Source organism: Miscanthus floridulus, chromosome 1 (genome assembly GCF_019320115.1).
Source record: "Miscanthus floridulus cultivar M001 chromosome 1, ASM1932011v1, whole genome shotgun sequence".
Classification (NCBI taxonomy): domain Eukaryota; kingdom Viridiplantae; phylum Streptophyta; class Magnoliopsida; order Poales; family Poaceae; genus Miscanthus; species Miscanthus floridulus.
This window is the reverse complement of record NC_089580.1, coordinates 27,182,387-27,204,810: the sequence shown is the minus strand read 5'-3', so window position 1 is coordinate 27,204,810 and position 22,424 is coordinate 27,182,387. Positions and strand designations below refer to the sequence as shown.

The window sequence follows — 22,424 nt, the reverse complement described above, 5'->3', positions numbered from 1 at the left end:
GGAGAGGCAGGGGTCCCCTAGCGGACACGATCTATCACGATCTATCTACTATATCTCAATACAATACACCAGAGACACAGGACGTAGGGTATTACGTCGATCAGACGGCCCGAACCTGTCTAAATCGATGTCTCTGCGCCTTGTGTCACCATCCGGTTCCTGATTACGCGCACCCCCACCGACAAATCTACCATCGCGGAATACACCTCAGTGAACTGCCGACGATATTCTATCGACAAATGGGCTAAAGTTTAGAGCCACATGTTTAGAGACTTTAGCTCTAAAGTTTAGAGGAGGGATCCAAACATGCCCTTGATGGAGTTTGGCAAATATTTAAACAATTACAACATTTGCCATATATATAGCAGACGCATATGCTGGTCGTAAGGGAACAAAAACACTGGGACGCAACATGGGCAAGATCCACGGATTCTGCAGGGAGCAGGGTGGCTAAATAAAACTAAATTAGCATTTCGCATGCTGAATACTAGCCAATTAGGCAGAGCATATAGCTACAAAAAGAATACAGACTCGGAGACTCATTCACACCTTTTGTTGCACATGTGATGAGCTATTCTTCAGAGATCAAGGTGGTTTACAGGCATTGCAGTTTTTCTCACGATGAATTTATACCGGACCTCATAACCTGGAACAGCTTAATACAATGCTGTCGCAGAAATGTCTTTACCAGCTAATTTACGGAACTTATTATAAGAACGTAAACCATGTTTCGACCCAAAAGCATGAAGTTGGGGTGAGGCCAATAGGCCGACAGAGTATGTACACATGACTGTGATCACCTTATACCAGTCCATCCATCGGAGTCTCTATAACAATTCGGAACCACCCAGTACCTAATCAAGTCCAATGCTTGCTGGCAGTACCCTCCCTCAAGAAGCAGCAGCCATGTTGTTACCTGACGGACATCTCGTTCTGCGACACCGCCTTGTTGTTCTGCCCCATCCAATCATACCCCTATCGTCAGCTTCTAGGTCCCCAGTGCCAGCAGGTTTCGGCGGTGGTGGGCTAACCTCGACCTCCTCCTCTTCTACAATTACAGTTACTACAGTTTTCCGAGGTTTCCTACCTCTAGTCCGCCCACCATAACGTCCTCGCCTAGTTAAACTGGACTCCCAGGATCCACCAGAAGCCTGGACTAACCCCTCGAGCAATTGGACATCCTCTATGATTTCAGGCCGGGAAAGTGACGAAAGGCCAGGCAAGATATCTTTCTGGAAATCTCGCTTCTGCCGTCGTCTCCTTTGCTGGCCCCTTCTGGGCTTGGTGAGAAGGTGAGCAGTTGAAACTGTATGTTCATCGGTTGTGATTTCAGGTTCCAGTGGCCTGCTCCAGTACTCCTCAATCTTGGTCTCTTCCAGCTTCAGTGTCAAGGATTCAAATGAATCTGACTCATCGTTACTGGAATCATTGGTACAAGCTTGGAGTTCAACTTGCTCAGCAAGGTCATTGATGTTTAATACAGCAAGATCTGCAAACCACTGCAACATATCATCAGATGCCTCTGCAGCTGTTGGCATATTCCTTGCCAACGCTATGATGTTCTCAGCTGCAGCTAGAGCGGATGTATCAGATCTGTCGTCAACTTCCTGGCATGCATCGAGTTTAAGCTGTGCGCTTTCTTGATCAAAATCCCATGCAGCATCCTCTTCACAAGCCGGCACCTCTAAATCAATCACAAATGCTCGTTTAGGATGGTTGTTCCGTGAAGGTTCCACCTGGCATTCATGTGACACTACTGATTCCTCAGAATTGTCATCGTTTGGTACATCATTATTGAGATCAATGAAATTCCTGATGGGGGCGCCACTTTTCTTGAAGACTCCTTCAGCAGCTTGTCCATCTTTAGGCACATGCTTCTGGCATGAAAGAGGTAAACATGTAGCACCCGCTTGGGCTTTATTACAAACAAGCAGAGTTCCAGTGACAATGTCTTCTGAAGGCCCATCCTTCTTAATTCCACAGCCAAGAGATGTCGAAGCAGAATCTGACAAATTTCGAATAGTCATGGCTGGTTCATTCTGGTCTTTAATATTTTTCAGCTCCATAGTAGTTCCAAATGAATGGCCAAAAATCTTCCCTGACTTCTCCAGAGCTGTTGGATCAGCAGACATAGCTTTATTTTTGAGCCAAGAGATCCCGAATACTGACGCCCCATCTTTACCATGCTGAAAACTGGCAGCACATCTCCCATCTTGTTCTACAAGACCATCTTCCTGACAATCTGACAGTGTCTCATTCAAATTGAAGTTCTTCGTACCCTTGCCATGGGACTGTTGATCTGAATCTTCCAACTTCTGGGAGTTCTTCTGCTCCAGGTTACTTGAAATTGCAACCTGATGTAGTGAGCGGGACACAGAAAACGAATCAAGTGGAAAACCAGGATAGCGTTTATCTAAGTTATCCACATTTTTCAGCTTTGGCATTGAAGTTCCAATGCTCTGTGTCACAGCACTAAGACTGGTGTACGAATTCACAGCTGATGATCCATTGAATTTTGGAATTAAAGCAGGATTATTGATAACGCTGCTCCTTGGATCTGCTGTGCAAGAACCCATCGGGGAGACAATTGAAGGATTGTCTATTTGAGGAATAGAGATGGGGTCTGTAAATGTACCCATATTCGAATGATGTGGACGGTCAACTCTAGCAAAATTATTGATAACAGAAGGTTCCAGAGAACTTCGAGCAATCCATCCAACTGAACTATTCTGACCTTGGTAAAGAAATTGGTTATAACTGGCAGGCCTCCCATCAGCAGCTTTGAAGTATTTTGGAGGATCAGCATCATTATATCTGGGTGCTAAAAAAGTTATACTGCTGACTTGTTTACCTGAAGGGTTGAAGAAAGAGAGAACGATTATAAGACAGGACTAAGATAACTGAAAATACAGGTGCAGTGGAAGAATGTGAAAGCTATAAGAAAGATCAACAGAACTAGTTAAGCTCTCAGCATGACATTACCAAGACCATGCATAAAAGGAAAGACACAAGCTGTAGTCCAGCATTACCCTTGTCTTACTTTTTCCTCCCACTTTCTTGAGGGGAAAAGGCAAGTTAATTAACGAGTGAGAAAGAAACTAGGGATTACAAATTTCAGTGAACAAACTACTGAAACACAAAATACACAGAACTGTTCTGTAATATGATTTGGTAAACCAGAAGACCACAGAGAAATGAGTACGTGTTCTAGTACAGATTGGAGCCAAATACGGACTAGAGAAGCCTGCAACATAGTATATTCCAGATTTGACAGTACACATCTCACAGGCCACCATTGGCAGTGAAAAGATAAGCTAAGACCCATGAGGACGTTCATGCTGCAATCCAGTAGATTACGGCAAGGAAGAATAAAAAGATGCCCAGAACCAAATAAAAGAACTGGCATGGTTAAGGTAAATAGTAAAAAGATACAATTTGCATGTTATTGCATTCGTTAACCATGTTACCAACAATGTATGAGTCACAGTACAGGTAAACCAATTTTCCTCCCAAAACCACAGCGAACTCATATGCTTTTACAGCAAACTGTCTCATAGCTGACAAATATGGTAACTACATATTAAGTATTAACAGAACTGGACCATGAAACGAACTCTGCAGCCAGTAATGTATGCCTAAAACAAACAAAGGTGTTATAAGTGAACCTTATTGTTACCTTTATTGATTGATGGTTTGTCCTCGTGTGTTATTTTCGCACTTGTGTCAAAGAAATTTGAGCTTGTACCTTCATCTGTGTGCTTTTCTTTGGAGTATTCTTTACTGAAACTGAAATTAGTTGTGTTTGATCTCAATATTGGTTGGTGCCACAAGGTCTCGAGGGTATGCGGAAGGCCTCTGGAAACTGATCCATTTGCTCTACCCATGTAGAAGCCAGTATTTGATTCATTCAGGTCGGTAACTTGCCGGCTTCCAAGATTATTTGTAGTCCGCAAACCTGAGGATGAACTATTATCACTGAACTTGCCCAAGCCTTCAGCACTAACTAATGTAAGCTCAGCATCATTCCGGGGTTTTGTTTCTGATGCCAAACCAAGGAAATCTATGGGCTTGTTATCTGCCGTGTCATCGTCATCTATATAATGATCAGCTGGAAGTTGAAGGTCAAAAGTGCCTTGTCTGCTTCTTGCACCAGCATCACTCGATAGAAATCCATTTGGAGAGGACTGCACGCTGCCTTCTCTAAGGAACTTCATGGAGGACTGGTTTGTATCATTATGCTCTCCAACAGCTTTCCTGTATGTTCTGGACAATGGAGGAACTGGCATCTGCCACATCATCTTTGCATCATTTGGTGGCACTTGTGACGGTGAATTTGTATGTGATGCAACTGCCAAAGTTGGGTATGAATATACCTCTTTGCTTTGATGTTGGTTCATCATATCCTTCTGTATTTTGTAAACTCGGTGCAGTTCATACACCTGGATAGCGAGTGGGTTGTGAGGCTTGACAGAAAAAAAAACAAATGATAAGAAAAATTAATTATGATATGCTGTGCTGTGTTGCTTAGAATTTTGGTAAACTCACCTGTTGTCTAAACACAGCTTCATGTTCAAGCATTTGATGCTTGAGTATTTCTTTGTCAAATTCCGAATAACCATTTGTTGGTTTTGTTGTGAAGCCATTGCATAACTGGCCATTTGATGTCATCTCCTCATAGTATGGAGACCACCTACCATTTGCTTCCACGTTGAGATCCCCCGTGGCATAATATCCAGGCATATAGCTTTCCCCTTCTACTTTTGCCCCCATTCTTGTTGCAAAACTGTGCAAGAGACAAGTGAATCAAACCCTCAATTGAATAATAAAATAGATCACAGAAAAGATTCTGCAATATTGGCCTAATTGTGGAAAAAGACAAGCGTGCATTATTCATTGGTTGACAGAAGAAACAAAGAAATTGGCAGCTTACAAGAACACCAACTCCTCCTGATAAATTTAGTGATGATTACGGAGAGTATATGCATGAAAAGACAAACTTTCAGTCAGCTGGATGTCACAACTTTATTGTGGCAGTTTGCACATTTCAGTTACAAGCATGACGGCTAACTCCAATTGCAATTCAATTGTCAATTATAAAGGGCACTAGAACATGAACTCAGTAATGAACAGATACTACTTGTTAATTGTTAATTCTACTGGCATCAGCAGAACAACAATGCAGACGTATTATGTAAACAGTTTGAAGATGTTCAGCTATATATTGCCATCTGAAAACGATGCTCTAATAAGCAACGAGATATGAAACTTTTGGAAGGGAGCACAAATGGCCAGCTGCATTACATCAAACTGAGGCTAACATGGCCAAAAGAAGTCATTAAAGAATTTGGGTTTCATTGACTAATTACCAAGTTAACAAGCCTGCATTTATCAAGCCCCGATTCACATTACCCACCCCGGCATATAGCCAAGTGGATTATGTGACCTTCACAGCACAGCACACCAGCAGGATGTTTGAGAGACACGCAAGACAAGCAATCACAATGCGTATCTTCAGTTCCTCACTGTGTCGAGTTAAATGGATAGCTCGACCTGCTCAACTGGACGAGCAGCCAATGGTACCTTGCTGTGCTGAATGCGTTCACGAGAAATCACCTGCCCATTAAATGATTAAGACACTGCAGTGAGTAAGGTAAAAGATCTAAGAAACAAGATGCCCAATGCAAGATCGAAACACACCACCCATTTCCATAATCAAGCAAACATACAGAAGATCAAACGAAACAGGACAGAAGGCCCCAAGACAACGAAAAAGAATATATGCATGTACAGCTGTTTGGATGTCAACTCGCGAGACAGGAAGGAACTGAAGCAGAGAAGACAAGTCAACCCCCGACAGTTGAACGCGCTTGACAAATCCTAAGAACCAGTTCCCTCAACCGCCCTATCATCATTACCAAACATGGAAACCGAAAGGCTGCGAAGGTTTAGATGCAATTATCAGCTCCCTGCCGTCAATCGAACCCCAATTTGACACACGAACCGATTGCAGCAGAAACCCAATTCCCAGAAAAGAAAAAAAAATCGGAACCTTGGACGGCTCAAAGAAGAAGAGAAAAAGGCAGAAAAGCTGCGTCTTTTTCACAACCACCGAGCTAGAACGCTAGCAGAAGAAACCAGCGGAGTAAAATTTTCACCTCACCGACGCTTGGCGGCGCTGCGCTGCAGCGGATTGAGCCTGACGACCCTGAGTATCCGGCGCACGAACAGCCTAGCTGGCAGCAGCACGCCCATGGCCCCGTTACGCCCAGCAGGAGCGCCCCCCAACCTTGGCAAGTCCCCCCTCCAAGTCGCCGGCCAAGGTGGGATTCTTGCGGGAAAAAGGAGCAAATTCCACGGGCAGGGAGCAATCGAGCTCGACGCACGAAGGAATTGCGGCGGATCCGGGATGGGGGTCGGGGAAGGAATTGGATCTGATGGGCCAGGGGGGCGGGACTGGCGGAGGAACGGAGGGAGAGAGGGAGGAGGAGAGAGAGAGAGGAGGAGGAGGAGGAAGTGCGTCCTGGTGGGTTCTTGTTCTTGTTTTGTCTGAACAAACAACTGCGTGGTTTTCTCTCTCCTTTTTTCCTCCTTTTGAGGTTTTGGATGGGTGTCGTTTGGTTATGTGCCCTCCCTCTCTCTTGCTTTCTCTCTCCTCTGCGGGGCGGCGTTGCCTGCTGCCTCCCTCTCGCTCGCTCGCTTTCTTTCTCCTCTGAGGAAGGGAATGGAACGACTTCTTCTAAACTACGTGCAAGGACAGGCAGATTTGTTGACATCTGGTCTTTTTATTCTCTCTCCTCTGCTGATCCTTCCTCCTCAGTCCTCCTCGCCCACTTTTATCCCCATCCATCTCTCGCTTTCTCTCTCTCTACGCCCCCCTCCCTCATCAAAATAAATCGAAATAGAATAAAATAGACAGACACTTGTTTTTCCTCCCTCCCTCCCCACCTGCTGCTGTCTCCATCAGAATTTTTTCCTCTCCGGAACTAACTATATTATCATTATCGATCAGCCGTGATAACCAAGCTGTTCCATTAGTATTTATTGAAACAAAGTAGTATCAGCTGATCTTCGTGTCATGATTGATTATCTCCGTGTTTCCTTGGGTGGCAGGAGTAGTCGAGTAGAAAGACTCCGTCCGGAGGGGGATTGTGACTCTTCATGACTTGAGAGAGAGAGTCTGTCCGCTGCCTTTGCTTGCTGGTGGGGTAGAGAGAGATAAACAACTCCATATAAAATTCATGATGCTCCAGAGGATCACAGCACCAAACTTCCTTTCCAGAGCTTTAAAAAATCGGCCTTCTTTACTCCTCGTGACACTTTTTTTCCCCAGCTCAAATGACCCCTGCAGCGTCCGTACCCAGTTCTTCCGGCGGCTATATCACCGTATTATTGTATTCATCATTCTATCAGATAGTGATATGTTAAGATACTTTCTCCGTGTTGCTTAATCCAGGCTCTTTTGTTAGCACGGGCGATTGGATGGGAAATCGAGAAGTTCAACGGCAGTTGGATCACAGAATTCACGAGCACTCGCTTTTCCTAATAATCTTTGTCACCCCACATGTTTAGTCGGGCATCGTAATAAATGAATACCTAAAACACAACCAACCTTTCTCCTTGCGAACCAGGGGATCTGGGCCTCTGGGGCTCCTGTCTTAGGTTGCAGCAAGAAAATGATGGGTTGTTGTTTATTTATTTATTAAAGAGAAGAAATGATGGGTTGTTGTGATGGATGGAGGCTGCAAATCCCGCAACAAATGAAAAGGATGGCTGGCAGGTGAGGTAGCACCAGCTTGAGAAGATCTTGCGCCCTGATCATTTGGTTTATGAACCATACTTTTTCAGTCGACGAATAATATTTTTCTCTCACAATAAATCAGTCAATAGTACTTTCAATCATGGCTTATCAACCCAGCGCTTGGCTGGTACCGCCCGGCAGATGTCGCCGCTAGCTGGAGTGTATAGTTATTAAGTGAAATTGATTGAGCTAATATGATGTCATAAAGGTTGTCTACGTGTGCTCTTGCATGTCAGCATGTGGCTTGACAAAAGATCAATGAACAGTGCACATGAGCACATCAGGAATTCCACTCACAGCACATTGAAAGGAAGTGAAGACTGAAGAAGAAGAAACAGGTGAGAGATAATAAAGCACGATAATAAAGCACTGTACTCCTATTCGCTGCAGTTCTCTCCCTCTTTTGATCGATCCAATGGCCGCGGCCGCAGATGCCCCCAAAGGGCCTGGATGCGGGGCCCACCCGGGCGCCGAGACTGAGAGTGATGCCGGGGGGAAAGTACCGCAGCCAGCTCGGGTTTGTGACTACGAGTAGATGCGATGCGATGTCGATGTCGATGTCGATGTCGATGCGCGCGCGGCCCGGTTGGTTCCATCCGGGTACCTGGGCCTGACGTGTGGGCCCCCGCGCACGCCCTTTTGCCAGGATCACGAGGAGCAGCCTCATAACAGCGTGTCTTTCCGTAATGCTGCACGGACTATTGAAGCACTAGACTAATCAACTCACAGAATCCTCCTGCTCTGCTCACGAGTCGTAGTAGTGTGAATCAAGATACTCCCCGTGTAATCTGGTCCGTCCATCCGGGCGACGGGAAGAGGGGATGGCGACAAACCCTTGTCGGGTTTAGGCGGGGATTGGATTGGATTTGTTTCATTTCAACCTCGGATTCCGCGAGCAGGAGCAGCGGAGTACTGTGCGCAGAGGAGGAGGAGGGTAGCGAGCGGCGAGCCGGAGAGGGCGAATCCAAATCCTCCCTCCGCCGTCCGTCCCGTCCGTTTGCGCGTCGCCCTCCTGTGTCTTCTAAATTTTAGTTCGTTGTTCCATCGAAATATTTAGATACATGAATAGAGTATTAAATATAGATTAATTATAAAACTAATTACATAGTCTGCGACTAATTTACGAGATGAATCTTTTAAGCCTAATTAGTTTATGATTTGATAATATTTGTTACAGTAAACATATGCTAATAGCGGATTAATTAGGCTTAAAAAACATCTCGTGAAGTACTAATAAGTTATGTAAATTATTTTTTTATTAATATATAAATACCCTATGCAACGTCCTTTCGAGGTACCGGCTAAATTTTAGTCGCCAGATACCAACACCCTCTTGTTGCCGTTGGTGGCCTCGGAACGACGCGACAAAGCGGCTGGCGCCAGTCCGAGCCTCCAAGATCCGTCCCAATCCCAATCCCAATCCCAATCCCCAAGCGATCGGTTCCGTTGGAGCTTTGGAATGCCCCTAGATCGTTGCGGTTGTGTGTTGCGTCGCACTAATGGCGGGGCCACTAATGGCGGGGCCAACGGTACGCCCTGGTTGAGTTTCCCTCAACTCCAAACTTTAGTACTATGCGAAAAAAAGATTCTCCATCACATCAAATTTACGGTATATGTATGTAGTACTAAATATAGATGAAATCAAAAACTAATTGCACAGTTTAGTTGAACTTTGCGAGACGAATCTTTTGAACCTAATTAGTCAATATTTAGACAATAATTCATAAATACAAACGAAATTGCTACAGTATTTATCGTCACATCAAACATGATGTAAATGCCGATTCCGACCAAACTAAACGCGGCCTGCTTATGCTTGGAGACCAAGGGACGTCACTCGCATTCATAGGCTCACCAGGAAACTGCGAGAAGGAATAAAGGCGGCCGCACGTACTCCATCATCTGGGCTTAATCCCACGCTGGACTGGAACAGTGGAACGTGTGGCCACACGCCACGGTGTGACGGGAGGGAGATTTTTGTGAGTTCAGTCTCACATTCGGTTTCCAAATTCCAAGCGTGGAGTTTTGCGACTGACAACTTATGTCTGTTTTGTTTTACCCAGGCTGCCTAGCCTTGTGTGCAGTGCGTTCAGTTTCACCTATGCCTTTTGCATCCAACAAGTATTATGTTCGTTTCGGCTAAAACGATCATGAATTATTACTGTTGATTAATTTAGTGTAAAAAAAAATATTATTCTAGCTTATAATCCATGATAGTTTACCACAAGCGACCAGACTGTGTGTTCCTACTTGCTAAACAGATCTATAGGCTGTGGGTAAATTAATGACTCATGCTGGAAGTAGTAACTGTTATCAGAAATTGTAACTTCTCGCTTTAGATATTTTTATATGGTAATGGTGGAAAGGTGTGGAACTGTTCAGTCGGCTTCAATCAATTCCATCGTGTGGCCAAGCAAAGCAGAAATGCAGAATTGCCAGAACAGGAATCCATGTGAAATTCCTGCCAGGCAAAAGGCACCCAAACAGACATCAAACTTATTTTATACTCTTCTCGTAAATTTTTTGAAGATACCTTGGACTTCACTCTTTTCACGCAAAAAGAATATCCAAGTAAAACGAGAATAATCATAAACAATTATAAAATCATATTTGTTACACCCAATACTTATGTAAGCGACGGGTCCAAATATGTCCATATGAAGCAACTTCAATGGCCTTTCGGTTGTCACGACATTCTTAACAGGATGTTTAGCTCCAACTTATTTTCTCACTTGGCATGCACTACGAATCATATCTTTCTCAAAAGAAACATTTGTTAGTCCAATGATATATTCGCCCTTTTGAAGTTTGGCCAAGTTCCTCATCCCAACATGGGCAAGTCGGTGATGCCATAATCAATCCATGCTAGATTTTGTCATTAGACAAGTCTCGGGATTTACTCTATTTGGTGTGAAATCAACTAGATAGAGTTTTCCTTTTAAATGACCCGTAAATGCAATAGAGGAATCCTCCCTTCTATAGACTTCCACACCCTTATCCGTAAAAAGACAATTGTAACCCATCCCACAAAGTTATGAAACGAGCAACAAATTGTATCTCAACGAATTCACAAGTAAAACATTAGAAATGGAATTATCATTTGAAATAGCGATTTTACCCAAACCGAGGCTTCTCCTTTTTCATTGTCACCAAACACAATATTTCCACTATGATCATGATTTGGTTGGAATGATGTGAACATGTCATTCTCTCCGGTCATATGATTGATGCATCCACTATCCAACACCTAACTTGTTCCACCGGAGAAATATTCCTACAAGGATAAATTAAGCTTTTGTTTTAGGTACCCAAAAAGGTGTTTGGGTTAGTCACATAAAACTTGGGCACCCAAATACTCCTCATAATTTCCTTTCTCTTTTGGGCACCAACATACTTAACCACAATCTTGTTTTTCTTTTTCATAAACTTTCTAAGATTTCTAATCACAAATGTAACCTCCGCATCGAAATCTTCTTCTCCACTTGAGTAATCATCCTTCACTTTCTTCTTCTTTTCTTGACTTAAACCTTGACCTTCAGGTTGTTGAGTTGCTTTAAGGGCTGCACTCTTGTTGAATCTCACTGCATTAGGATTTTAATTGTGAGCATTGATTACATCTTCATCTAGACACTCATGATACTTGAGTTTTGAAAGAACTTCTTAAGGGGTCATCTCATCATAATCAGGCCTTTCCATGATCATGGACGCTAGCATGTTGTTCTTGGCTCTATAGGTTCTCAATATCTTTCTAGCAACCTTGTTATCATCCCATTCGGTGCTTTCAAGAGCTCTTATGCGGTTGACCAATGCCATGAGCCTATCAAACATGGATTGTGTTGTTTCATTTTGCAAGAATACAAATCTTTCTAATTCACCATGAAGCAACTCAATGTTGCCTTTTTCTCACACTTTTATCTCCTTCAAATGACACTTTTAAAGTATCCCAAATTTATTTTGCACTTTCTATTTCATTCACTTTTCTAAACTCATCTAGAGCTAGGCTTAACACAAGCAATGCTACAGCTTGTGCATTTTGATGGAGGTTGTGCACTTCTTCCGGAGTTATCTCTCTATCTTCATCGGTAGGAATCATCACGCCAACATCCACAACTTTCCAAATTCTTGCGGCAATGAGATGCATCTTCATCTTGTAAGACCAATCGGTGTATCTTGTTCCATCAAAGTGAGGTGGCTTGCTAATGTTGACGGACGGAGTATGTAGTGTTGAATCTTTCATGAGTTGTCCATAGTCAAAGCTCATGTTTGAATATATTCTCTTTCCATGAGCATGCTCACCGGCTCCAATATCACTAGCGGCATATTTGTTTGTTTCATTCTTGTCACTCGTATTATTCTTGCCACTTATTGCATTATCAACCTTCTTACTCAATTCTTCCTTCATCTTGCTCATCTCATCTTGCATCTTTTTCATTTCATCTTGAAAGAGCTTGGCTTGAGCACTCATCAACTCTTCAGCTATTTTTTGGCCATTTCGACGGCAACGGCTTGCATCTTGTCGGACTCCGACATTATTTCTTCTCATGCGGTGAAGCACAAAGAGAAGACATTGCTCTAATACCAATTGAAAGGATCTAACAATGCCTAGAGAGGTGGTGAATAGGCGTATCTAAAAATTTACTGTAAATGCTAAGTTTAAATTTGTCAGTCAATGTCGGAAGACCCGGCGTTTGGGTCAGAACTCTCGACGTGGTCAGAAGTTTCGACGCAAACATCAGCAGTTCCGACGTCTACGTGAACTACAAAAGCAGTGTCAAATTTAACTTTGCGGATAAATAATCTTACAACCTCACTTTCTAGTGGTTTGGTGAAGATGTTGAGTCACTCCCTTAACGCCGTAATGCATCCAAACCGTAGATCGAGTCCAAACCCTAAAATAGAAGTTTGGGAGAGAAAGACAAACGAATACAAGTAATCTCTAGCAATCACAACAATAACAACAACAAGCACGCGGGACACAAGGATTTATCCCGAGGTTCGGCAACCCCACAAAGGAGCTCCTACATCCTCGTTGTTGAGGTGACCACCAAGGTCGGAGTCTCTTCCACCTCCTTGCCTCTCTCAAAGTGACCACAAAGTTCACTTGAGCTTTCCACTAAGAAATCGAAGGGTGATACAAACTTTCCAAGGCTCTTCCACAAGATGGAAGCTCTTAGGCAACGCCTAGCCGGTTAGAAGCAAAGCCCCAAGAGTAATAGACGCAAAATCAACCAGCTTGACGAAGAAATCAAGTGTTCAAGCTTGCCAAAGTAATACTCTCACTTAATACACTCTAATTTCACTCAAAACCCTAAGGGAATCGAAGATTAGAGCAAAGGGGGAAAAAGAGAGGTGCTTTAGTTGCTTGGGAGCTGTTAAGCACGAAGTGGGTCAGCTGTAAATTAGTCTGTAACGGTTAGAAGTGAAGAGAGGGGTATTTATACTTCAAGTGAAAATCTAACCGTTCAGATCTACGTCGGAAGTTCCGACGCAGATGTTGGGACGTCCGACGTTAATAGAAAACATTGTTTACACAGGTCAGAAGTCCACGCGAGAAAGTTAATGTTGGAACTCCCAGTAAACGTTGGGACTTCCGACGGTCGGAACTTTCGACGAACGTCGGGACTTCCGACGTGCGCAGTTAAACAGCCAGCACTGCTGATGCCGAGACTTCCAACAGTCAGAACTTCCGACGTACGTCGGGAGTTCCAACGAGCGCAGACAGTCAGCCAGCAGAACCACCGATGTCGGGACTCTCGCCTTGGGTCAGGACTTCCTACTGTTGGAAGTTTCGACTCACGTCGGGACTTCCGACGTCCACAATCACCGCACAGGCTAAGTGACTGGGAGTCAGAACTTCCAGCAAGAGTCATGACTTCCGACTGTCGGGAGTTCTGACTTACGTCGGGACTACCGACACCGACAGTCACAGAAAAATAATTTACGTGCTCGTAGAGTGCTAGAGTGTCTCTCTTTTGACTTTTCTTAATGCTTGAGCACTCTTTCTTTCTCAAACCAACTAAATTTGCATCCATTTTTATAGTGCGTCGGATCCTAAACTCAAAAACAAAATTAAAACATTTGGAGAGCGTTTTGAGTTCGTCTGCCTTTTCAACTTCAAGAATTGAGGGATACAATTTTATCTTTATCAACTCTTTGATTCTTTCATGGGACTAATAGCTACGACATGTCTTATTAATATCATATTAGTCCCTAATTGGGATGTCATCAATACATCAAAACCCACGTAGGGGCAAATGCACTTTCAGATATGTTGGTTCTGTGGCTTAAACTCTTGTTCATGCTCCACCCATCGTAAAGCCAACAAAGCAAAGGATAAGGGAAGAGATTCTAGCAGAATTAAATTTTTTGACTTCACCTAATAATTACTCAATTCCTTGGTCCTTGCATCCCAAATAAAATCAACTTTTAGAATTGTTCAAAATTAAACTTTCTTTAATTTAACTAACTTTAAAGTAAAGAATTGCAATTATCTATGACACCAAATTAGTATATTATGAAAATATATTTCATAGCTTATCATGTGGTACTAATATGATGTTATAATTATAAATATTGATACTCTTTTCTATAAAATGGTTAAAATTAATTAAAATAGCTTGACTAAATGTCTCTAGAAGTCGATTTGTTTTATATCGGAGAGAGTGGCCCCGTTCGCGTGTCCTTAAACCCGGCTTGATCTGCTTTTTTTTTCATCCAAAATAGTGTTTTCCTCTCACAGATTCATTCAGATTCCTCCAAAATTCCTCCAAGCAAACGGACCGGTATTTGCAAAAATGATTCAAACCAGCAGTAGGCACATGATGTCGGGGAAATGGCTTCCAACTGTCAAAATAAAAACTTACTGCATGGAACTGTCGATTCAACCAGGTTACACAAGCAGCTCGGCCTACCACTACCAGCAGTCCAGCAGGGAACATGCATACGTAGTACTCCGTATGTAAAAGAGGTGAAAGAGGAGGGAGCAGCAGCTTCATTATTAACAACAGAAAGCAAGAAAACGGAAAGAACCATCCTCAGATCTCCACTGCTGCACGCAGGACGGCAGGAGTCTCCGACTAGTGCAGCCTCACGCTTTACTGTGCAAACGACCAAACGTCCATGCCTTGCCCTGTAGGCTCTCCTGCACCGCGCCATGGTTCGTCTCGCTCTCGCCCTGCCTGCGCGTACTCACGCACAGGAGCGACCCAGCCCGCCTGGCGCCAAGAGGATGAGGAGCTCACGCACGCCCGCATTGATGGCCAGGGCATGGCCACCGCAGGGCAGGAACGCTCGGCTCGGCTCGGCTCCTCCTTCCTCCAGCAATGGTCCCTACGCGCGGGGCCCACCGGCAGTGTCCCGTATGTCCGTGTGTGTATATGTGCGCTCGTGTCGCAGGACACGTCCGCGTCTGCTGGCCGGGCTGGCTGGCTGGCTGGCAGCGGCAGTGGCGCCCCTCTGTGAAAGCAACCAACTCGTCTGGAGCTGGCTGGCCCGCCCAGATGCTGCCCACTGATTCCGGGTGGACATCACATCTGCTCTACGCGCATCGTGGTTCCGGAGCGCCCAGCTGCTTTGCGTAGATCGTGCTCTTTGTCCGCTTGCTTTGCACCGCGCCCGGGTGAGCTATAAAGGCGAGTATTGCTATCTCGGTGGTACCAACAGTGAAGTTTCTTTTTTTCTCTGTGATATAACTGGGGCCGTGTTTAGTTGGGCAGAATCTGTGCCGCCAGGAACTAGCAACACTGTAGCTACAGTATTGTTTGTTTTTATTTGATAATAATTGTCCAATCATTGACTAATTAGGTTCAAAACGTTCGTCTCGCAAAGTACAACTAAACTGTGCAGTTAATTTTTGATTTCGTCAACATTTAGTACTCCATGCATGTACCACAAATTTGATGTGATAGGAAATTTTCTTTTTGCACAGTGTTAAAGTTGGGAATTTGGGGTGAACTAAACGTGGCCTGGGTATGTTTCACCTCTGCGACGTTCCACGCCGTCGTTTCCCTCCCGTCAGCTACACGGGAGCACGCGGGATCCCTTCCTCCTGCTTGAGATTTTCTGGGCGTTCGCGGGGTTTGGCCCTGCCGGCCGGCCGGCCGCTTCTCCGCGTCGATCTCCTTGGTTCGAATCGGCTGCCCGCCGCCGCGTGGGCCGGCCGGCTCGTCGCGTCGACGCGGCGGCCCAAGTGACGCGCGAGGGGGGGGGGGGGGGGAGCGCGTCTCGTGTTTTCTTCCGTTTCAACGTCCGCGTTGCGATTGCGAATCCAGTGGACGTGGAATCTCACACCGGGAAAGAAAATCAGGGTGCGTTTAGATCCAAAAATTTTTGGATTTTGGCTCACTGTAGCATTTCGTTTGTATTTGATAATTAGTGTCTAATTATGGACTAATTAGGTTTAAAAGTTTTGTCTCGCGATTTCTTGACCAACTATATAATTAGTTTTTTTTCATCTACATTTAATACTCCATGCATGTACCGTAAGATTTGATGTGCAAAATTTTTTGGTAACTCAACGGGGGCCTCAGCGCGGGCTCGATCGGCAAAGCTGGAGACGGCGATACGGTCGCGCGGATCTTCTGCGGAGCGCCCGCGTCTGGTGCCCTGCCCTGGCCCAGACGTTGCCCGGGGGACGTCAAGACCTCGCGCCGACGTTGCTTGCTGTTCGACCGACCCGTTCGTTCTCCAGCGGCACGCGACGCGACGGATCCTTCATCATCTGGAAGGGAGAAGTGGAATCCGATGCACGTGTGAGGTGGGTTGGTCTCGGCCGGCCACATTCCGTGTCCATGTGTGCGTGGCTGCGTGCGGCCGTGCGTGTCGCTTGTACCGAGGCCTGATACCGCACTGGCCCATCCTTTTGACTCGGATAACGCCGATCTGTGTAGTTGTACTCGTGGTCATCGGAGCACTTTGTTTTCATGAACTGACTCGCCAAAGTACAAACAGACAGATAGAGATAAATATCGCTGGCTAGATAAGTCAGTAAGAGCATTGGCTGCGTTTCCTTTTCACTTTCACGAAGGTGAAGGTGACAACTGACAACCCTAAACAGAGGCGAAGATTTGCTAGTGCGGGAGCCCCTAATCCCCTGCGGGACATGGAAGTGGAGACCTATAGAAAGCGAGGAGACGACCCAACAAAAAGGTTCCCATCACGTCGCAAGGAAAGCGGCGCAAGCAATCGAGGCCCACTTTCCCTTGCCGCCCCCGGCGGCCGGCGTCTAATCATTTCGGCCCGGCTGCCCGGCCACGACGTGAGGAACAGTAGCGTAGCCCTGGCGGGCGCCATGGAGAGGGACTCTTACCGCTACCAGGCCCCGCCATCCGGAGACGCGTGTAGCTAGCTTTGCGTCGCAGCCTTTCTTTACATCGCTCCTCTCCTCTCTTTTCCGAGGTGGTCATTGATGTTGGTTGGTTGGTTGGGTCAAAAGGCGCCAGCAGATCTAGGGTTCATGTGGATGCCGGCTCTGATGAATCCATCCTATGAGATAGTCTGATGGGGAGCGATAGAGAGGAAAGATGAGATTTTTTTAACATTTTTCGAAAATTAATTTTAAATCTAACATTGTCTGTTTTTTTACTAACACTTTTGGCCGCGCCTATTTTCATGGCGCGGCCAAAAGCCTGTGCCGCGCCATGTATGGTGGCGACGATCAGAAAGGCTGACCGTTGACGTGGCAGGGCCTGCCGCGCCACCCATCTTGGCGCAACAGTGCCGCGCCATGGCGCATGGCGCGGCAGGGCCAGATAAATATCGCGAGCGAGCACGCCCGCACGCCAGCCCGCCCGCACACACGCCGCAGCGCCGCGCCCCGCCGCCACAACGCCCGCACGCGCCCCGCCGCCAGTGCGCCCGGACGGCCGCCCACCCGCCCACGCCGCGGCCACCCACTCCCGTCGTGCAGCGCCCGCGCCGGCCGCGCCACAAACGCGGACGCGTCAAGGCCGCAAGCTCCTACAAAGGTACCTCCCTCTCGGTTTCATGCTATTTTGATTATTATTGATTTAGGATAATTAGTGATTTAGGATATTTAGAGTTTTATGATTGTTATTGATTTAGAATAGTTAGTGATTTAGTATAGTTTGGGTAGTGAATTTGTTTGTAATTTAGGTAGATAGTTTTTAGGTTTGAGGTTGTGTGTCCTAGTATAGTTAGGATTTTGGGTTTAGGGATTGATTAGGTATTTATTATTTAGTTTATAGTTACTTATTTAGTTAGGGATTTTGGGTATAGATACTAGTTTTCAAATGTTGGTACTTACCAGTGCGTGATACGTCGATTTTGATGACTTGATGAAGTTTCGTTAAATGCTTATATTCCTAGTGAACTTGTTTAATATGTCTGTTAATGTTACTTTGAATATATACATGTGCTTTCATATTGTGTTCGTATTGCATAACAAGTAGTTCAAATTTTGCAATGCTATATAATGCTAATTTTAATTTTGTTAATTTGAATACTCTAACCCTTTGTTTATCAATTTATAGCAGGATCGTCCCTTCCACGCAGCACCCGTTGTACCCCATTCTTGAGGTGGAGTACGACGATCAGCACCGAGCACACATCTTGAGTGACAACGACACATAGGTGACCTTGCCTCCTTTGAGGCCCCGCACGCACACCGGGACGCACCAGTGGGACAAGCGTTACACGTCGTACATACGGCGTGTCGGCTTCCTCGAGCTTGTCCGTGTTGTCAACTACGGTCTTCCGCCCCTTGACCCAACACTACTTACTGTAGCTGTAGACAAGTGCGAGTGCCTTATTTGTACGTAAATATTTTTGTAACAAATTTGAGGCAACTAACAGTCGTTCTATTCTTATAACAGGTGGATGCCTGAGACACACACATTCCACCTACCTTGTGGCGAGATGACCTTGACCATGCAGGACGTGAAGGCTATTTTTGATCTTTGGTTGGGGGGACTTCCAGTGACATGGATAGTTGACAACGATCATTGGAGGGAGTTGATGGCTCAGTTTACTGGCTTTCTTCCACCGGACAACGAGGCTTCCAAGAAAAATAAGTGAGAAATTCAAGCCTATTTAATACTTGCATTGCTTTCCTGCAGCCATCGAGTCTCATTTTCTTTAATCAATTTCAGGAAAAGTTTCGGTGTTTCGTCATCCTGGATCACAGAGCGCTTTGATTACTTGGACCCACAGGCTGAGGAGGCTCAGATCGACAGGTTCGCTCGAGTGTGGCTCTAGCACTTTCTTGGTGCTTTCCTCTTCCTAGACGCCTCGGGCAACACCATTAGCTAGATCTTCTTTGACATACTACACCAGCTGTGGGAGAACATAGCGGCGTACAGCTGGGGCAGCGCAGTCCTGGCATGGACGTATCGATAGCTATGCGTTGCCTGCCGTCGCACCTCAGGGTATGCGAACCTTGGGGGTTGCTCGTACCTACTCCAAGTTTGGTGTTGAGAACGATGGCCCGTTGGGAGGCCCCTTAATACTGGTTGACCGGTAAGTTCGGTTCATTATATTCTTTGATATGGTTAGATATGATGAGTTTATTAATGGCTAATTCATTATCGTGTTCAATGTAGCAATGGAATGGGTAGGATACACTCCCTACAGTTCTGTATATCTGGACGAAAGCAGAGTTAGTTAGAGGGAATACGAGGCGCAAGTATAGGGAGTACACGGACGGTCTCGACGTCCTAACACAGTACTAGGTTACGCTCTCTTTACTATCATACATGTGTCTTATTCGATGTACACTATATCACAACCTAACTCAATTACAAAATATTTAGGTGCATTGGTGTCTTTGGGATGCTCCGGAGCTCGAGTACTATATGAGTCCTGTCACTAGGGACGAGTCAGACGAGTATCGCTGCAACGTCCCTCTTATTTTCTTCCACATGGTCGAGATTCACTCGCCCATCAGAGTCTATAGACAGTTTAGAAGAATGACAGGCTGCCCACCACCGCTTTACTCCATCAACCAAGGATTGCACGGGTGCGTTATCGATTAATAACAAAGCCACAATTCAGAGGTGTGTGTGGTACAACTAACATCGTTTTATTGTAGGCATGACCGCGGGAAGATGTACAAGACCAAGGATTGGCGCGTGACACACAACACACACATCCACTTATGGGAGAATAGGGAATGACAGCCGGTCCATGCGGGTCCTCCACACGACCAGCACACCTACGACGAGTACCTACGGTGGCTTCACGGGTCTATGAGGATACATATCAAGCCCTCGTACACTGAGGAGGCGATTAACGAGGACTCAGAGGAAGATGTGATCGAAGATGTGTACGATGTTGCCACTAGAGAGAACACACAGCTACAGAAAGCCCCGCTTCAAAGATATGTGATAAGTTCCTTGAATGGTACAATTGGTTATCTATTTGGTATTAAGTATGTATACTAAAACTGTCGAACCACGTTTTTGTACCTAGGCGACACAATTATCGAGGATGTCCAATGAAGCAGTGTTCCGGCTTCATGAGTCTAGAGGCCAGGGACCAGGCGTTCTCGAGGCTTTTATGGAGGTAACATAAACTTGTCTGTTTCAAAAATATTTCTTTAGTGTATATGCGTTTGGGAAAACACTAACTTTAACGTCTATTTATGCAGAAGACGAAGAAGACCTGCAGGAAGCTAGCTCAGAAGCTGAGCTGCATGGACACTCCTTATGAGGAACCGCCACTACCGACGCGGTCGGGTGGCACATCTTCAGCCTCTTTGAGGACACTAGCCGGCTCTTCTCAGCCAGAGACAGGTGCCACTTCCGCGGTGCGTACACCACCACATCATAGCGTTGGAAAGGACCCTACAACCGAGGACGACGATGACAACGACGATGACCCCCCGGGCTTCCGCAGATAGCACGACCAGTGGAACGATTGGCCGCAGGACGAGATCGGCTTGTGTCAGCTAGGTGGTGCCCCGCTTGGTACCTAAGGAGCCTCACAAATACTAACAAAGATAGTTTCTTTAAATACATAGGCTCCATGAACTAACGATCTAAAGAATTATAAGTAATCGTGCATATCATATACTTGCAGGGTACGAGCCGTACGCACCGGCGACGTGACCACACCGACGTTGGCTACACTCCCAATGTGTTGCCAACAAATTCGAAGGGACAGAGACGTCCGAGGGATCCTTACACTCCTGGGTCTTAGTTTGGTAGGTCGAATCAATATTGGCCTCCGTAACTTGTAGGTTTAGTTGGTTATGTTATGTCGAACTTATGCCAAACCAATGAAAATGTTATGTGGCAGTTTGTCAACTTGCACACGGACTTCATTTATTTGCTTCATATTCGTTTCAATGCATCGCGGCAGCACTACCGGCGATATTAAGTAACAACTAGTTCGGGAAGCAGCAGTCCCGAGGTATCTCGACGCCGGGGTCCATGGTCGCGTCGCTGCCGATCCTACAATATAGGGCCAAAAGGGCAAAAAAATAAGTTCCCCTAAAAAAATATTTGGCCGTGAAAAAGATTCAACAAAAGACAGATACAAATCCACTATTGGTTTTACGTCGAGCAATACCTAGAGTAACTCCCACTATCGGCGTGGAAATTTCCGATTAAACGGTCCAGGTACAGCCGCGCCATGCGTCGTGGCGAGGCACTGCCGCGCCAAGATGGGTGGCGCGGCAGGCCCTGCCACATCAACGGTCAGCCTTTCCGATCGTCACCACGTCAGCCCACCGCTGCGCCACCATGCTGGCCGTGCCATGAAAATAGGCGTGGTCAAAAGTGTTAGTTTAAAAAAATAAACAATCTTAGATTTAAAATTAGTTTTCAAAAAGTTAAAATTAAAAAAAATCAAAGGCGATGGGGGCAAAGCCTCTCTGGTGATGAGCATTTGGTTGAGGAGCTTTATTATCCTTTGCCTTTCCATGACGCGTACGAGCGGACGCACGCGTCTCCTGATTAGGGGGGAAGGATTCTTCACGCCCGTACGTTAGTCTGTTTGCTCCTCTGAATAGCCTCTTTGGAATTAATGATAACCAACCAATGCAGTCTCGATCCTACCTTTTCAGAGGACACAATTCATAGCTCCATCGCAGAATTACTACGTATATTCGGGCTATTAAACAAACAAACCTGCGAGACCAGATCACCAGAATGATTTGTACTATGTATAGTAAACTACTGGTACTACGATAAGCAAGTAATTGAAACAGATGGATCACAGTCGGCGCTTATCAAATGCAAGTAGGCCACGACGAGGAAAGTGTATCATCTATCTAATTCGGATCACGAGATCTGAGAAAAAGTAGACTTCACGTAGCTCGCGGTGGGGCCCGCCTGCCTGATTAGAACTGGCAAATTTGGGTTACGTATTAATTCCCCTCTGCTGCTGTCCCTCTGTCCAGCCGCACGGGCCCAGAACCTGACAGACTGCTACCGCGGACGGCGCGGTGGACCGGTGGCGTTCGGGCCGCTCGCTCCGGAGTCCGGCTCCGCGCTCGGGTCAAAGAACTGATCGATTCAGGGCAGGCCGGCTGACAGGGCCGCAGTCTCGGATGATAAGATTTACAGTACCTCTGATGTGGATCAATGGATAGAGGCTTGGTTTTTAGTTCCAAAAAGTTTTTTCAAAAAGTATTACAGTATCCATCGTATCGAGTCTTGCGATATGT

The 22,424-nt window shown here is 45.6% G+C and overlaps 1 protein-coding gene and 1 long non-coding RNA gene across 8 annotated transcripts; one reads left to right on the top strand and one right to left on the bottom strand.

Moving 5' to 3' along the window:
* Positions 1–415: 415 nt before the first annotated feature.
* Positions 416–6,777, bottom strand: LOC136468117 (uncharacterized). 6 transcript variants are annotated; one of them, XM_066467062.1, is made up of 6 exons: positions 6,156–6,777; positions 5,367–5,613; positions 4,546–4,783; positions 4,374–4,463; positions 3,677–4,286; positions 416–2,851 (listed from the first exon to the last, which is right to left on the bottom strand). In XM_066467062.1, exons 3-6 carry the CDS (start codon positions 4,768–4,770, stop codon positions 891–893), a joined length of 2,886 nt encoding a protein of 961 aa, XP_066323159.1. In that variant the 5' UTR covers positions 4,771–4,783; positions 5,367–5,613; positions 6,156–6,777; the 3' UTR covers positions 416–890. The 6 variants fall into 6 exon arrangements, with proteins under 6 accessions (XP_066323159.1, XP_066323189.1, XP_066323097.1 ...); XM_066467092.1 differs by having other exon boundaries at positions 4,374–4,439; positions 6,156–6,776; XM_066467000.1 differs by having other exon boundaries at positions 3,677–4,463.
* Positions 6,778–20,228: 13,451 nt separating this feature from the next.
* On the top strand, positions 20,229–20,928 carry LOC136476618 (uncharacterized). 2 transcript variants are annotated; one of them, XR_010763670.1, is made up of 3 exons: positions 20,229–20,317; positions 20,403–20,721; positions 20,834–20,928. It is a non-coding gene; the product is annotated as an uncharacterized lncRNA (long non-coding RNA). The 2 variants fall into 2 exon arrangements; XR_010763671.1 differs by having other exon boundaries at positions 20,403–20,706; positions 20,834–20,926.
* The last annotated feature ends 1,496 nt before the right edge of the window (positions 20,929–22,424 follow it).